An 18,631-nucleotide genomic window follows, 5' to 3' on the forward strand; every position below is an offset into this window, starting at 1 on the left:
ACTAGATATTCGAATAAAATTAGAATATTTTTCAGAAATAAGAAAATGAACGAGAAATAGTTTTATTTTATCGATTTATCCAACAACTAGTTGCACATATTGCAAAAACTAATGATATTATCTAGAAATTCACTTAATTGACTAGATTTTATCATCCTACCGAGATACCCACATTTATAAAAACGAGTCGAAACGCAAAAACTAGACGTATTCGATATTTCAAGCTAAAACTTTTAGTGTAAATGCATCGTTGCGTGAATTAATATTATTATAACTACGAGGGTGGATTGAAAAATTCGCGGCCTGGCCAATTAAAAAAAAAACTTTTTTCTTTTTTCTGCTGCCATTTTGAACTGTCATTATATACTATATTTAAAAGCAATTTTACGGCATATTTAAAGTTACGTGTCGGTAGATATCGTGAAAAGGAAGAAATAAGGGCAGCGTGCTGTGATTAAATACCTGCATAAAAAAGGATTGACACCGAAGCAAATTTATGATGATATGCAAAGTACATTAGGGCAATCCTGTCCATCATATACGATGGTGAAAAAATGGGCAGCTGAATTCAAGCGTGGACGAGATAGTATCGCAGATGACCCTCGTCCCGGGAGGCCAAAAACGGTGACTAACACGGACAATGTGGCAATTATATGCGAAATGATAATGAAAGACCGGCGATTAAAGGTGCGGGAAATAGCTGACCTCGTAGGCATCTCTTATGAAAGAATTCAAAATATTATAGTCAACGAATTAAGTTTTTCCAAGGTGTCGGCGAGATGGGTCCCGAGGCTTCTTTCAGTGGAACAAAAAATCGCTCGCCGTACTAATTCACGTGAATGTCTAGGCCTGTATGAAGCCGATACTCTAGACTTTTTGGACAGATTTGTAACTATGGACGAGACGTGGGTCCACCACTATAAACACATGTACTTAGTATTTTGAACCGCTCTGTTCCAGGGGTTGTGTGAGAGTAAACGGACAGTTGAGTGGTTTAGCATCGAAAAGAGTGTTAGGCAAGGATGTGAAGCGGCACCGTGGCTGTTTTATCTACTCATGGACAGTAGTTTGCATTGAATCATTTGAGAAATTATGAATGTGGACTGAGAATGAGTGGAGTACTCGACAAATGTCTTCTTTAGATGGCCTGGTATTGCTAGCTTCATCGGGTGAAGAGTTGCAGGAGATGGTAACTAGAACGCATGGGTCTTTTAAAAGGGAAGGAATGAAAATAAATACAAGCAAGACGAAAGTAATGGTACTTGGAAAGGGAGAATATATGACAAACTGTGAAATTTTGATTGGTCAAGAAAGAGTGGAACAAGTGAAAGAGTTTGTGTATCTGGGAATAGACGAGTGCGCCGCGCCGGCGCGCCGCCGCCGCCGGGCTTTTTTGCCATGCCACCGCCGCCGATAAATGATCGGCGTGAAATCGGCGTGACCTTGAGTGTTGTTAATTGGCTATTCGAAGTTGGTACTTGGAATAAAATATGGATTTTTTTGTATTATATATATATATGTTACAGTTGTCAAATAAATAGTAGTTGTATGGATTAATTCAATGAAACAGAGTAATAGCCAGTTGTTCAAACGATATGATACACCGATTAAAGTAACTGAGTAATCCTCAGTTACTTTAATCGGTGCTTTAATCTGCTGAAGCATCAAGATAAATGAGGGAGCGATATAAAGTAGGATTTGAAAGTGAATTCACATTGCCTCACATACGAAGGCAGAATGCTCCGTCATAAAAATACTTAACTAGGCAATGAAAATACAGGGCTCATGTACCATGGGACTATGGGATATCATCAGAACAGAAAAGGAAAACTAACTGACTAATGTTGCGGCTATTATCGAAAACTCGTGCCAAAAAATGTCGAGAAATAGAAAGAGAGACTGAGTGACAACACTGAGGGTCTACGTACGAATTTAGAAGTGCGATAGAGAGGCAACACGACGAACGTGGTTCGCGGTTCGCGGTACGCCCTCTGTAGATTCACTGTCAATTTGGCGGACCGCGCAAAAGCTTACCCCACGGAAATGTGAAAGTTGTAAATGGGTGAAGCAACATTTTCCTGTTACTCGTTACTATGGTTATAATCACCTGGGTCACTGGGGCTTTCAAATAACCAAACATTTTTGTAGTAGTTATAAGCCCTTTCCAACAAGAATGATAATATGACTTGGTACAAAAGTTCTTGTTACAAACTGTGCTACTATTATTGCCTGCCTGACAGGAATAACAAAAATATATACATCGATGTGGCGGCTTTTCTGAAGAAAATTAAAGATGAAAGTTCTAGAGAAGTCTTAAGGTCAACCACCCCAAGATCTATTACAGAGGTACGCCGCAGAGTTGGCATGGCTAAGATTGCTACGGCGAATCTCGACAGGATCTGGATGAACAGAGCAGGAACAGAGGTATTTGATGTGCAACTAAAGTGCGCTTGATACAAGCTCTCGTCTTTTCAATATTCCAGTATGGTGGCGAAACATAGGGCCTCAAAAAGTGTGAAGTGGCAAAGGTTGGCGCTTTTCAGATGTGGTGTTAACGAAGACTGCTGATTATACCTTGGTCAGCTAAAAGAACAAACCCCTCCGTTCTTAGAGAGCTCAATATCGCCACTTAGCTCTTCACAACATGCCATTGGTAGATTCTTCGGATATATTATGTGGTGGCATGATGCGGAGAAACACATGAATTTAGGCCGAACCGAATGAATGGCAAACATGCTCGAGTTGGAGCATGTGTGAGATAGTCGAATGCTATGAAGAGTTCTTGCGGCAGTCTGCACCGTGTAGTCCACCCGGCTTATCACCGCATGAAATGGAAACAGATTACATGCGGTGGCGATCCTCTGCAATGAGAAAACGAGAAAAGAAGATACGGTTCAGTGAGCCTGGTGCTTGTACTCATGTTTGTACGGCAAGAAAACCATTAAAAATTGCAAGTCACCAATGTATCTTCACTCGAAAATTAACATTTCTTCTTTTCACACTCAACACGGCACAAGATCTACTCGACGTTGCCTTTTAGAAGTACATCCTCATAGGACAATTGCCTTTACCGGTTGTTTCCGTTATCTTGCGACCAAATGCTGGAATGATATACCCCCGCCTTTGAGAGAGCTGAAAATCCAAAAAAATAATTTAAACATAGTTTTAAAAAGATTCTCCTCGAAAAACAAACCGCTGGTATTCCATACGGCTTTTTGGTCGCAGATTTCAGAATTTAACATGGTGGAGATGGCAGTCACGAGGACTAGGGGGCCTACACACTGTTCACACCCTTGCCGACTTATCTATTATCTCAGTATTATATATATATATATATACATATTTATTAATTAAAACATGTAACACACACATACCCTCATTTTATTTAATGTATTTACATCTGTTGTGACCTGGGTTCCGGCAGAAAACCAGTGCTTTACTCGAAAGAGTGAAGAGTATCACTGAGCCGTGACCCTTTTGTCCTGCTGCAAAGTACACAGTATGTAGGTAGGTACTTTTATTTTATTTTATTGTTTATTAATTATTCCTATTTTGCTGTCTCAATTTTCTTTTGTGCCATTTTTATTTTGTTCCTGTAATAATTTGTGTTCTTTATGATGATTTAAACTTTATATTGTTTGTTTTTGCAGCTGCCAAATAAATGATTTATCTATCTATCTATCATTAAATGGAAGCCATAGCAGTATTAGCAGTCCATCAGTATAAAGCCACGTCAGTGGCCCGCCCCCGGCATAAAAAAGGTCTGTTTTATTACCAAAATGTTCGGGGATTGCGATCTAAGACTGACGTGTTCATTAAAAATGTTACCATTTGTAAGTTTGACATCATTGGCCTTACTGACAAGCTCCGTACGCGATGGTGAACTTTTCCCCAGTGGGTGGCGTGTGGCGCGCCGAGACCGCGCGGGCGATGCCTGCTGGGGCGGGGTGCTGCTCGCCGCACGCTAACGCTACTCAATGCGTGTCCTTCATGACATCGATGGGCTTACCGCAAATATGGAGTTATTATTTGCAATAATTACTTATAAGGATTTGAAATTTTTGTGTTGTGTCGTTTACCTACCTCCAAGCTATAATGCTGAGCAGTATACGAAGGTCCTGACATGTGTTGAAAATGCTGTATGTACTTATCCTGACTTATGTTTCCTCTTGTTTGGCGATTTTAATCTTAATTCATGTTCGTCTAATGTAAAAAATGATTTTGATATTTTTTGTGACTTGACTCAAAATGTTAATTGACTCAGTATAATAATGTTTTTAACGACCACGGGGGCATGTTAGATCTCGTGCTGAGTGATTTAGATGGGAAACGGCTGTCGGTATATGCCGGCTCTGATGAAATGCTAGTCCCGATGGACGCGTACCACCCTCCCCTTGCGATTTTGGTGACATTTCCATGCCGCATGCCTCCGCCGTCCGTGCCGCCGCGCCCGCGCGCCGCTTCCTGCCCTGACTGGAACTGGCGAAAGGCCGACTACGAAATGCTTTATTCGGCCCTAGCCGCTATTGATTGGGCCGATCTCCTGGCCGCTACTGATGTCGACTGTGCTACTGAAATCCTGTATGCTAAACTTTACTCGTGCATTAATCAATTTGTTCCTCTGAAAAACCGTTGTAATAACCTTTCTACATACGTATACCCAAAATGGTTCACAGGGGAGATCATACGTAATATTAAATTAAAATACTTTCACTTGAAACGCTTCAGGCGGGAGGGCAAAGACTTTAACAGGCATATGTTCAAATACTATAGATCACAAGTGAAATATTTAACTGATGAAGCATATAAACTTTACATTCAAAATGTACAATGTGGTATTGTTAACTGTCCGGCAAAATTCTGGGATTATGTCAAAGACAAAAAAAGGGAACGACAGCACAGCAACGAGTCATTCTTTATCGATGGAAATGTAGTAAGTGGTCAGGGCGCTGCGGATGCCTTCGCTAATTATTTCAGCACAGGGTTTCAGCAGGATAGACCAAGCCTGGATGCGGTAACCGCGGCGCGAGTTGCATACATTTCTGGTGACTCGAGGTCAGTTTCTATTCCCTTTTTCTCCGAGTCTGATTTTAGGGCGGCCATTCGCAACCTTAAACCGAGCTCATCTGGCGGGCCAGATGGCATCCCAGTGTTTCTGGCCAAAGATTGTGCTGATACCTTGATTGCACCTTTGTTGCACATATATAACCTCTCACTCAATTACTCCGCCTATCCAAAACGCTGGAAAACTTCTAGGGTGACACCGGTTCCTAAGGATGGTAACAATACAGATATTACTTCTTTTAGGCCTATAGCTGTTCTTCCGGTGTTTGGTAAAATATTCGAAATCATGCTTAACTGCCATATAAGTCTGCAGGTGGCTGATCGCTTGCACCCCAGTCAGCACGGCTTCCGTAAGTCGCAATCTACAGTCACGAATCTCGTTGCCCTTGCTGACTATGTCTGCAAGGAGATGGATGAGAGGCACCAGGTCGATGCTGCGTATTTCGACTTCAGTAAGGCATTCGACCTGGTCGACAACGACATCTTGCTGAGCAAACTGGCGCTGGCGGGCTTCACACCAAAGCTATTAGATTTCTTTGCTAGTTACATGTGTGGCAGGCAGCAGTACGTCAGGGTGGGTGGCTTCGAGTCTAGTGACTACTGTACGCTATCTGGTGTGAGTCAGGGCAGTACCCTGGGGCCCACTCTTTTTCTTCTTATGATTAACGACTTGCCTGACACAATCAGTACTGCTAATTGTCTCCTTTTCGCTGATGACCTGAAACTGTTCCAAGGCATTCGTAGTATTAGCGACAGTGCAGCGTTGCAAGCTGATATTGATGCTGCTGCCAGGTGGAGTGAGAGAAACCGACTTCCCTTTAATGTTAAAAAGTGTAAGGCGATAACTTTCCCGCGTAAACGTTCTGCTCTCCAAACTGAGTACAGCTTAGCGGGTTCCTCCTTGGAGAAAGTTAATGAAATTCGAGAACTGGGTTTAATATTAGACAGTAAATTTGACTTTCATTCGCATATTGTTAGTATTAGCAAGCAAGCCAGTAAAACCTTAGGATTTGTGATGAGAATATCCAAGCAATTTCACATTGGAGTGGCTAAGGTGCTCTATAACTCATACGTGCGCAGTAAGTTGGAGTATGGTGCGGTTGTCTGGGATCCATATGAGGCCAAGTATTCCCTAATGCTTGAAAAAATACAACGGAAATTTGCACGCTGGTTGTATAAAAAAGCCTATGGATATTACCCGTACCTCTACCCTTCCATTTTTATTTCGGGGATGGTTGGGCTTGACACGCTCGCATTGAGGCGGAAGTTGTTGCTCCTGGTGCACTATCTCTCAATCATTCACCACCAAGTTGATAGCCCAGAGGTGTTAGAGAAGATAGGGTTGTTGGTTCCTAGGAGGGTACCGCGGGATGTGGACGGGGCGATTGCTCCGCGCCGCCGGCCGTGTGTGTTGCTGCGGCCGTCCGCTCGAACGTGTTTCGCGAGGCACGCACCTACCACGCGTGCTTTAGCATTGCTTCATTTGATGCTCACTCGGCACGATGACGTTGACATGTTCGCCGATCGTTTAGCACACTTGTGCAAAATTGGTAGAAAATTTTTAAATTTTCATAGATTTGATTGACTGACATTGTATAAGGTAATTATGTTATCTGTTTTGACATTTAATTTAATTTATTTTATTTATATTGTTTTACCATATTCCTGATTTTATTTTCTTGTTTTCTTAGAGTGCAAGTAAAATGTCAATTTTAATTAGTTTTGACAATTTATGCGCATGATTTTTATATTTTTGTATGTCTTTGATTCAGCTTTATTAATTCATTATTCTTGATAATTTATGTTTTCCTAGCATGTAAGTGAATTGGTCTGACACTGTAAACTTGCATTGTGTTCAATTAAAAAAAAAAAGAATTGCTCGTTTAAAGGTATAAGATTTAAGCGTATTATTATTATGTCTTAGTAACCGTAGTCATAACTGTAATAGTTGGGAGAATCAACTTTTTAGCGTCACTCGTTGCCATGGTTACGATTAGTTGTCCAGGGGACAAAAGTTCATTGAAATACTGATTTTATGGTACTTAAATGTATTAAACTTGCGTTTTTGTGGTCGTTATAACCAATGTCCATAATGGGCCCCCTACTAAGCATGTTAATAGAACGGCATACAACGTCTCTTCAAGCAAACTGTGCCACAGTTGTCCCTTGGACAACGGGACAGGATAACAAAACAAAAAAAGTTGATTCACCCAGTTAACAAATAATTTGAAAATACAGTATGTACGAGGGCGGTTTGAGAAGTCAGTGACTTTATGTAGAACAAAAATCATTTTAACATATAAACTTTTTAATTACAATTCTGAACTCCTTGGTAGCTGGCAGTTTTGTTTTTAAAGGCGTGGCAATAAAAAAGTTGTTGAGGCATATGTCAAATACGATCGGAAAATTGTTGGAAAATGGAGAAAAGCGCATTTCGTGTGTTAATTAAACATTACTTTTTACGTGGAAAAACTATTAAAGAGACTGAAAACTGTTTAAAAGAATATTATGGGGAATCTGCTCCTTCTCATGGAATGGAACATAACAACATTAACATTTTGGCCGAGATCTCGGTCTTGGTTCTCGGCCAAAATGGGCCGAGATTCTTGCCGAGACCGAGACTAGGCAATGAGTTATCATTGGTGGATTTGAATTTACCGCGCACGAGCGCCCGTTTCTAAGCCACCCGTTGGTTGCATCGCCCGCGTGGTGTGACGTTTTATGCGATTTTGATTGGTTTCGTACTCACATTTTAAGCCAATTACTTATCAAATACGGTGTTGGGATCGGATAGGCTCGGTTGCCACTTGTTCTTTGGTTATTTTCGTTTTGTTGTTGTTGCTATTGCGGAAGAATTAATAAATGAGTGTATATTGTTAATTGTGTTGTTTCTGTATTGAGGTGTGCAATAAAGAGCATTTGTATTGTATTGTTATTCTTGATGTGGGTGTAAGATAACACTGGATATTTTGATACTTAATATATTTTTATTTACGGGAAAAGGTAAAGCAGTAGGTAAGTACAAAACCATAGATATAAGAAGTAAGGAGATTTATAACGAAGCATAATTTCAACGAGTCTCGCTGTCTCCAACTGTCCCCCACCACATCATTAAAGGCGTGGCCAGACAACCAACTCACGCGCTGTGATTGGCCAAACCGCGCGGTGTAGGAGCCTAGAGCGGCGGCACTAGAGTGAGGACAATTCGATAGAGCTATCGATATTTTACATGTTCTGAACATGAGTAACATGACCTTAGAGTTTTGACATTTTTGTTTTAAGTAATAATTGCCATAGACTTAATTTATATTCCTTTAAATTTTTTACCTTATTTACGAGCTAAGAATTGTAAGGTACGTGTAAGGTATATTAGTTGAGCCATAAGTTCTCTCACAAAGGTTTTTACTGATAAAATGTAATACAAAGCCTTTAATTAAAAAAAAAAAACATGTACCATGATGCGAAAGCTTGTTTATGCTTAACTAATCAAATTGGTTTAAATTTTAGTCATTATTTGATGTAATGCTTGTTTAAATTGTTTACTTTCGGACTGTCGTTAAACACGAGCGCTTCATTAAAAAAATAGTTTCAGTTTATTATAGCATATTTCGTCACCAATTGAAAGCAATTCCAGCATGTTATATAGTAAGTAGTATACACCATTAAATAAGCTTTTATATCATATGTACGAATAATAAGGAAACAGTAATCATAATTATCAGTAAAAATCTTTCTGATAGAACTTGTGGATCGACTAAGTATACAATATACTATTATTTTAAACATATTTATATTCTATCTGTAACTGTAACTGGAAACATTTTTCTTGAAAATGATCCGAACAAATAACATTTTTCTCGCTCGTAAACCAGTCAGGGCCCTCTTCCTGTAGCATCTATCCATTTTTCGTTAATACTGGGATTTTTCGGGAAACTGAAAAAAATTGCAATCATGAACATATTTCTTTTTTGACATACTGTAAACTGTACCTCTGTAAATTCCATTCACCACCGTTTCTTTTTCAATTGTTTACTCTAAATAATTGTGTATTAATATTTTCAATTGTAGTATTGTTTTTTTTTTTTACTTGTAAACCGTATTATCTACCACAGGACAGGCTATGCCTAGTGTGGGGGCCAGCATAAATGTAATACTGTTATTATTTTATTTCTGAAATAAATCATTTGTACAATTGTACCTACTTAATTAAATCAGTTTATTTTTTGGCTTACCTTTTCGATTTTTAATCCAAATTAATAAGTATTAAATTAAACATTAGGTGCATATAAAATAATTGTAAAATTTTACTTGAAAAATAATTACTTTCGTATGAAAGTAATTATTTTTAATGTGTGTATACACTATATCCAAACATTTTTATCGATAACGCTCAAAGATCAATTATATGCACGAGCACCACTCTACTTCGCGGCGTCATTGAAAGGAGCGGTTGGCGGTCGTACCAAGAAACAATAATGTCCCTGTAAATATCGTTAGCGGTTTAATGCATTGCGCCGTTGCTAAGGACACTACAAATAGTTTTCCATGCCAAAGCGTCAATGTAGAATGCATAGACAAATTGCCACGCGTTTGTATGACAACATGGTCTGACTCAGAAAAATCATATGTCACTGGATTTATTTGTTAAAATGTGTGGTTTTATTGACTAATACGTGAAAAAAAATGTACTATGTAACTCCATGATCCTTATAGTTTTTGGATGCACTCCTATTTCGACACAAAATAACGCTATAATTCGGCATTTCAATAAAATTGACGCGCACATTATTCAATGACAGCTAATTTGCTACTGTCTTATGGCGGGCCGGTATGGCCACACGCGCCACGCCTCCGTCAGCCATCTAGTACTTTCTATGATCTGTACCCCTAGTGTAACTTTGATCGACATCATAACGTGACGAACGCGTTTGCGTTAAGTGTCATTTTGTATGAGATTTTTGACTTTCCAAAACGTCCCGCTTGGCGCGCTGTTCAAAAACCCATACAAAATGAGACTAAACGCAAACGCGTACGTCACGTTTCAAAATCGAATTTAGTTACACTAGGGGTACTGAGTGCAAAACAATACCTGTGGCGGATTACTGTTGTGAAATATTGGACGTAATTTCATGCTAACTTTGCGGATGCTTCTATGCAATTTTGACGAAACTCGCGGTGTGGTTGTTGAGACATAGGCAGCGAACAAAAAAAACATGGAAGACTAACGTCAAACAAAATATCAGCGTAAAAGTGGCCCCACTATTAAAACACGCAGTACTCATAACGGACCAATTGCAACTCGGGTCTTGTTTTCTTCGACGTAACTTCGTTTGACCATGATTAGCCAATTTAAACCTCCTAAACTATGATTGGTGCATTATAAAATAAGGCGCTGTGATTGGCTGTAGCGTTGACACTTACAAATATATGACAATGGAAACCGACTCGAAGTAGACGGTTTCATGCGATATAGAACGTTTTAAATGCAATATTTTTGTATGATAATTTATTATTTTATTTTAAAGTGTATTAATATACAGGCTTGTTATTTGTTCGTTTGTCGCACGTGTTTAAATGCAATTGGGCCTCCGAACCAATTAATACATTGTATCGTTCATCTTATATCGGGCACCTGTGATATTTAGTTAAGTGGCACAGAAATATGTCTGATAGAAATTAATGTAAATTTGATAGGTCAATATCGGAAAAAAACAGCTGGCATTTGGGATTTTTAAATTTTGCTCTGATCAAGATGAAAACCGATATCTGAGGATCTGAGAGGCCTTTTATTATGAATATGAAATCAAAATATTTTTATAAAACCACAGGGTAGAATTTCAGAATTTTTCATGCGCTTAAGATGAAAACCGATATCTGAGGATCCGAGAGGACCTTTATAACGAATTTTAGATCAAACATCAAATTTAGATAATAAAAAAAAACGCCCGCCATCTTGGATTTCAATTTTCATCTTGATCAGAGCAAACATGTAGAAATCGTATTGAAAACGTCGTAGGAATATTTTGTATGGGAAAATATCATTATTGTTTTTACTATTTTCCTCGCATTCTTTCCATATTTTTTCACCGTTCAAACCGTCCCTGGACCTAAAAATATTCCAATATCAAAATTAGCCAAATCGGTCCAGCCGTCCGCCAATTTATCGAAAAGTTATAAATAGCAGCGAGATACCAGGCCTTAGTAAAAATAAACACGTAAAAAGCGCCATCTACAACGACGATTTGTATTTACTATCACGAATTTAAATTATCAAAACCACAACCTGCACAAATTTAAAATGAAAGTTTCTTAATATCAACGATTGTTTAAAATGCATAACATCATCCCCATAGAAAATCTGTTTTGATCAAGAGAAATGAAAATAATATGATCCTAGATAAACTATACGTGAAAGGTAATCCCATATTTTTTCCAGTGTTTGTTGGAACGATTAGCACATCATTTATCTGCATAATAAGGCATATATCTTTTATTAAAGATATAATTTTAATACTTTTTACTATGACTGTCACAACAGGCCGCCATTTGCGAACTAAATAGCTCAGCGGCACAAAGTTGACGCCCCGCCCGCTTCGGCACAATGTGTGTGGGGTCATTTTGCAGAGCTAGTTCGTCATCTATGTTTATTATCAATCGCTGGACATAGGTTGATTTTCATTTAATGTGGCTTAGCTTAGTAACAAGTCACTAACTGACCAGTTAAACAACGAGCATTGTCACAATTTAACGGACCATAACGCTGAAAAAATACGTTTCCTCTTTTTGTGCACATCCGTACTAGAAAAACCGGCCAAGTGCGTGTCGGGCAACGCATAATGGAGGGTTCCGTACCATCTAATCTCGGTCTCGGTCTCGTTCTCGGCCGAGACAGAAAAAGCATTCTCGTTCGAACCTTATATTTTGACATATTTCTTTCGCATTGGGTGTCCTCTTCTTTTAATACGTCAATGCTTTTTAGTACATTACCGTAAGTACCCCTAGGAAAGTATTGATACTGGATAGGAATGGATCCATTGGCATAAAAAAACTAGTATATGAAAAGTTTGTGGCTTTTCTAGCCAGATTTTTTTTTTGATCCAATACAAGTTTTTGATCCTCGATAATCTCGATCCTGGGAATGGGATCAATAGGGGATACTACGCAAATCTGTGCGTAGAGGGCGCCACTACAAAGTTTTGAGGGCTTGCCACGAAACACGAAAATCGAAATTTTGTTATCTGCCTGTATATCACTCTTGCATATTCGAGCGATAAAGAAACCAGATAACGAAATTTCGGTTTACGTGATTCGCGGTAAACCTCTGTAAACAAACCGCTTTGACGTATCAATGTCATAGTACATACTCTACATTACATACTCTATGGTTTATGTGATGTGATAGTGCTGCTCTCTGGAAGCAGAACATTGCAGTATATCCCTATTGGCATAAAAAAAAACGAAGTAAATCCTTATCCTTCCACTGATACGTATATTTTGTGATAATAATGAAACGTGGCGCCATCTAATAGAGCATGGGCCAAAGGTTATGGCGGCAACGTTTCGAGATATGGCGCCACGTTTTGATATTTGACAAATTTTACACATATCAGTGAAAGAATAAGGATCAAAGTTTTAAACATGTGCCGAAAGATATCAGTAAATTTACTGTGACTACAAAGTCTACTTTGACAATCCACCTCTATTTCAAATTCTGTTTGGTACTACTCAGACTCGGTTTTGCACCCAACTTTTATTATTTCTTTCGATTAATTATAACATTGCCAGGTCAGGGGTTAGCTCTTAGGTCGGTTGCAGCAAACCGTCTGACACCGTTACAGCGTTGGCTAAATTTTATTGTATGGGAAGTTTCTTAGATTTCTACTGCGTGTCGTTGATCAGTCTGTTAACTGTGGTTGGTGCAACTGGCCCTTAATCGATCACCCGGAACCCAAGTTTGAGTGCCCGCATACTAGTGTATAACTCACCTGCACATCGAAAGGTTGGTGATGTTGAGAGGAATCGGGCGCTGACTGCACGACCGAGGCCCCATTGACGAGATTAGGAGCCGCTCCCGCGGCGACGCCGCCGCTGGCGCCAGTCACGCCGCCCACGCTCCCTACGCCGCCCACGGTGCCTACTCCGCCAACACTGCCGCCATACTGTCAAAATTGAACATTTATTGCCAGTGTGCTGTGTCATTTCATACTAGTCCGGATATGTCTTTTATTAGCCGTACTTTGACTGCTATATCCGAAGTACACACGTCAACAGGCCGCCTTAATCTTAGTGCATTAAAAATAAAAACATCCACATTAGAATGTGTATTGTAAATGGGTAGTATCAATGGTCAAAAACGCAGGTCGTCTACGGTGTCAACTCACCTGAAAATCATTTGGGCAAATTTGCAGGTCTAAAACGTAAGCGGTCCATGAAGCAACTCGTCACAAAAAACGACAAAAAAATCCCTAGAGAATGCCTTTAGGCACTAAGTCCGCCATTAGTACACTTTTTTTGTGCAATAATGTCTGAGTAAATAAAAAAAACTTGTAGCAATTATGTGCCGAATAAGATTATATTGCCGGTGACGGTACAGTCAAGAAATCTGATTTGCGTACCTTACCATAGTAACAATGATATAAAACCTTACCACAGTAACAATAATATGATATATCTAGCTGAGAATGTTGCTTGTCACTGTGACACTAACAGCAAACACTCCTAGCTATACATCGGTGGACCTTATGCCATTTGTAATAAAGATCACCTATATTTGGCTAGAAGCGTTGCTGTTAGTACGAGGTGGTATACAAATCAATATCCTGGACTGTATATAAAAAAGTAAGTAAAAAAATACATTTATTTTTACAACTATATTTTTTAAAATGAGTAATGACTTCATAACTTAAGAGAAACAACTACCTTATAAAACTAAAATATATAATATATAATATAATTTAAATACAAACAAATGTGCAGCCAGGACCTACTCAAAGACGTCACACACTACGGATCGATATTATACATTGAATGGTGAACCCTGCAAAGTGTTAAATGTATGCGTGATCTTGGCACATTTTTTGATTCTGAAATATCGTTTTGTCAACATATACTTCAAATTTGCAATAGATCGAGAAAATCGCTTGGCTTTGTTGTTCGTCAGTCAAAACACTTTAACATTCATCATGTCATTACGTTATTATATAATGCATTTGTACGTAGCCTTCTGGATACTAACTGCATTGTATGGAACCCGCACGAAAAAAGTATATTCTTCTTCTTGAAAAAATTCAAAAATCATTTATCAGGTATCTCTACTGGAAAACACATGGGTACTATCCCTACCTACATGTATCCCACGCCGTTTCTATCAGGAATGGTCTCATATCAAAGCCTTGAAGTACGTAGGCAGCTCACAACGGTAAAATACTTTTTTAGGTTAATACGTGGATTAATATTTAATCCATTGCTACTGCAATATGTGCATTTTAAGGTGCCTTCACCATTTGTTAGAGCTACTCTCCGGCCACTAATTACACCTCTGTTCGTAATTCCCAATACCAGCACAATGACTTTAGTCAGTAGTCCTCTATATGTTGCACTCAACCATATTAATAATATTGTTTTCCATAATCCCACTCTTGACATACTCTCACAGACAGAACCGAGATTCCTAGCCACAGCAGCCCGCTACCTAGAGTCAATATCTACACCCACAACTATTAATATTAATTAAATCTAGTGATAAGCTTAGTCTAATTAGTTTTAAGTATGTATGTAACCCATAACTTGCATGTCTGGTTTAACTGTAAATGTAAGTTGGTGAATAAATAAAATAAAATAAATAAAATAACTCTTACACGTCGTTATACATTTTTCATCACACTTGATCAAAAACGATCTCATTTCATGCAGGTGTGCTGAAGGACAAAGGCCTATTTTGTTCCCCCGGGAGTTATGGTTGAGGAAAAAAAAGGAATAACTCCCTAGGAAGTTATAGCTTTTTTCTTCAATTATGTCACTTATTCATACAAAACAAGTAACATAAATGAGTTTTACTTTTAATGTACTGACGCTTATAATTTAATATTTTTGTTTATGTTTAAAATTATTTTATTAATTTAGCAACGAGATGGGAATCCGGTTCATGGTTGCAGGCATTGCTATCAAAGAACCTAGGCACACTACTGTCTACCAATTCTTTTAGAATTTCTTTGAGTTTGCGCTTGGGGGTGCCTTGTGTGGCTCCTCATCGATGCCAGTGTGGTACGAACGTAACACGTTTTGGTATCCACGGCCTATCCTGTTCCAGGAGCGTTGGGCGTTCTTCACGTCACGCGAGCCTGAACGACATTCTCCGCCGAGCTCTCGTCACGGCTGGGGCGCCGGCGGTTCTGGAACCTTCTGGTTTAGCTAGAAATGATGGGAAAAGGCCAGACGGCATGACCCTCGTTCCCTGGAAGATTGGACGGCCTTTGGTTTGGGATGCCACATGCGTGGATACCCTTGCGCCGTCCCATCTTCCAGGAACGTCAAACAGAGCTGGTGCTGCCGCCAACGCGGCTGAACACCTCAAGCGGCGCAAATATACAGCCATTGACTCTGGCTATATGTTTGAGCCTTTTGGGGTGGAAACCCTTGGGCCGTGGGGACCTGGCGCTCACAACATTTTTAAAGAGCTTTCGAAGCGCCTCCTGGAGGCAACGGGTGACAAGAGGGCTGGCTCTTACCTCGCACAACGCATTGGCATTGCTGTCCAGCGCGGCAATGCCGCCAGCCTTCTAGGCACCTTGCCACAAGGCACCGAGCTGGAGCCGATTTTTTATTTATAACTTTAGTTGTAGTTTTAGTTTTTAATCTTTTTCCTTTTTAGCTTTATGTAGTTTTGTTTAAGGTAGGTATATTTTAATGTAGTTTTTATTTTTTATTTTTCAATAAAGAATTCTGCCATTTAACAGCCGATTAAAATATTTCATATAATTTTACATCATGGCTGAATGCCGAATAGGTCTGAGCCCTCGATGCCTCACCTGACAAGAAATTACAAAATGGCGGACGAATGTTTTAATCTGCCTCTTTATCGCTCGAACACGCAAGAGTGATAGAGGTTAGATAACGAAATTTTAATTTTCTTGTTTCGCGGTAGACCCTTAGATTTTGATGAATTGTGGTCGTGATAGTTTAGTTCAGTTTGTTATTTATACTGTAGGTATTAGATAGGCTTTTTTAATGCATTTTATTCCTTTTTTTACTTAGCTTCCCTTTGATTTCAAAAGGCTCCACTTTCCCTTGAAGGTCTGTTTCGCCATGTCCATAAACAAGTCGTAGGGGCAAACTCTTTAATTCGCCGGAGTAGATCTACGACAGGACCGTTTCTGCCACAGTCAGTTCCATGTGGCGTGCTCCCGTGTAGGTTCACCTCAAAGTTTGTTTCTATTGCTACCAACTTCAAACATGGCAAAAAATGTTGTACAAAAGGAAGTATTTTAACAAGTATAAAGTTATTGAACATTTCATGCATTTTTCAGAACATGATTCTAAATATCAAATAATCGCGGACAAACATACATACCTACATGCGTTCATACAAACATACGGGTCAAACTGAGAACCTTTTTTTTTGCCTTATTCGCGGGCGAAGCCGCGGGCAAAAGCTAGTAAGCTCGGCACCAAATGTTATAAATACCCCAAGTGCTATAAGTACAACACTAACTGTGCAACAAAAAATGACGTTTTTATTCGGGCGTCTTTTATTTATGTAAAAATAAGTAAATAAAATTACGTCTTTAAATCATAGAAGTAAAATTAGGTACCAATAAATAAATTTTCTTAGAATGTTTATTTGAAAAAAGGAATATACTATTGTACTAACATTTTATTGCAGTGTCTTGTCGTAGTGTTATTGGTCTTGAATTACTGTTTCGAGTATAGACCTTACTCATAGTATTGTATTCCTTCCGGTAAGGTTGCCAGAGCTCCACGAGGATGCGGTGTTGAGGTCGGCAACGCGCATTTAATTCCACTGGACTGTACACCACATAGGCTACGGAGACTGCTTGCCATCAGGCGGGCCGTATGCGCAGACGTCAAAACGTAAGGGGAAAAGGGGGTGTCGTCACTGATTTCCTAGACCAGTGTTAGGCAAAGTACTCCGGTCCGCGCAATGGTTTAATCCGGCCAGGCGCCGGTGCTTCGAAATAATGCCCCCATGAAGAAAATTCGCCTAACACTGTCCTAGACCCAGCCAGGGCCCAGGGAGAGGGATCATGACCCACATGCTAACATGCGACATAAGTATGTCAAAATTGTACGCAATTGACATTTCATTTCGAATAAAACATCATCTCGACTGATAGGTATTAGAATAAAAGTCAAATCATATTAGTTTTCTTTCGGAGATTTTTCTGTCTGTAATCGCGCATAAGAACCCTTTTCTCAAATGTATGGAAGGTGGAGGCAAGGAACAGAATCTCCATATACCAAAAAGTGTCCGACAAAAAACCAGAAATAGGTGGCGCTACAATACCTAGGATACTACGCCTAGGTTCTTAGCTATTCTAGCGCTACTCTGGAGAGATTTTGAACTATTATTTATAGCTGACAACTGAACTCTTTTGCAACAGTTCTGCATAAGGAGATCTGCCTAAGCGGTAACAGAAATAAATCATCTATGAAAATTTCAACTGTCTAGCTACCACGGTTCATAAGATACGAGTATATCCTGGTGACAGACAGACTGACGGACAGTGGAGTCTTAGTAATAGGGTTCCGTTTTTACCCTTTGGGTACTGAACCCTAAAAAAGTTACGTCAAAACAAACCCCTTATCAGATTTGTTCGCAAACCGTGTACATTACGTACACACACATAAAATTGCTAGAATATTTTAACAGGACCTTACGATTCCGTATAAACTCAAAAAATGAAATGTATGGAAATTCATTTATGAGACCATTTTTAGGGTTCCGTAGCCAAATGGCAAAAAACGGAACCCTTATAGATTCGTCATGTCCGTCTGTCTGTCCGATTCTGTCACAGCCACTTTTTTCCGAAACTATAAAAGCTATACTGTTCAAACTTGGTAAGTAGATGTATTCTATGAACCGCATTATGATGTTTACACAAAAATAGAAAAAAAAAACAATAAATTTTGGGGGTTCCCCATACTTAGAACTGAAACTCAAAAAATCTTTTTTCATCAAACCCATACGTGTGGGGTATCTATGGATAGGTCTTTAAAAATGATATTGAGGTTTCTAATATCATTTTTTTCTAAACTGAATAGTTTGCGCGAGAGACACTTCCAAAGTGGTAAAAAGTGTGCCCCCCCCCCCGTAACTTCTAAAATAACAGAATGAAAAATCTAAAAAAAATATATGATATACATTGCCATGCAAACTTCCACCGAAAATTGGTTCGAACGAGATCTAGTGAGTAGTTTTTTTTTTTATACGTCATAAAAATTAAAAATATTATTTTTTTTTCATTAAACCCATACGTGTGGGGTATCTAGATAGGTCTAGCGATAGGTCTTCAAAAATGATATTTAGGTTTCTAATATCATTTTTTTC

General features: G+C 39.1%; 1 protein-coding gene across 5 annotated transcripts in view; it reads right to left on the reverse strand.

Moving 5' to 3' along the window:
- Positions 1–18,631, reverse strand: part of LOC133528258 (maternal protein pumilio) — a 476,367-nt gene that overhangs the window by 307,938 nt on the left and 149,798 nt on the right. For all 5 annotated transcript variants that reach the window (XM_061865583.1, XM_061865566.1, XM_061865575.1 and 2 more), the window contains one exon: positions 13,050–13,223. In XM_061865583.1, the coding sequence (XP_061721567.1) occupies positions 13,050–13,223 (174 nt within the window). The remainder of the gene's footprint in view (positions 1–13,049; positions 13,224–18,631) is intronic.

Source organism: Cydia pomonella, chromosome 1 (assembly GCF_033807575.1).
Source record: "Cydia pomonella isolate Wapato2018A chromosome 1, ilCydPomo1, whole genome shotgun sequence".
In the NCBI taxonomy this organism is placed as follows: Eukaryota; Metazoa; Arthropoda; class Insecta; order Lepidoptera; family Tortricidae; genus Cydia; species Cydia pomonella.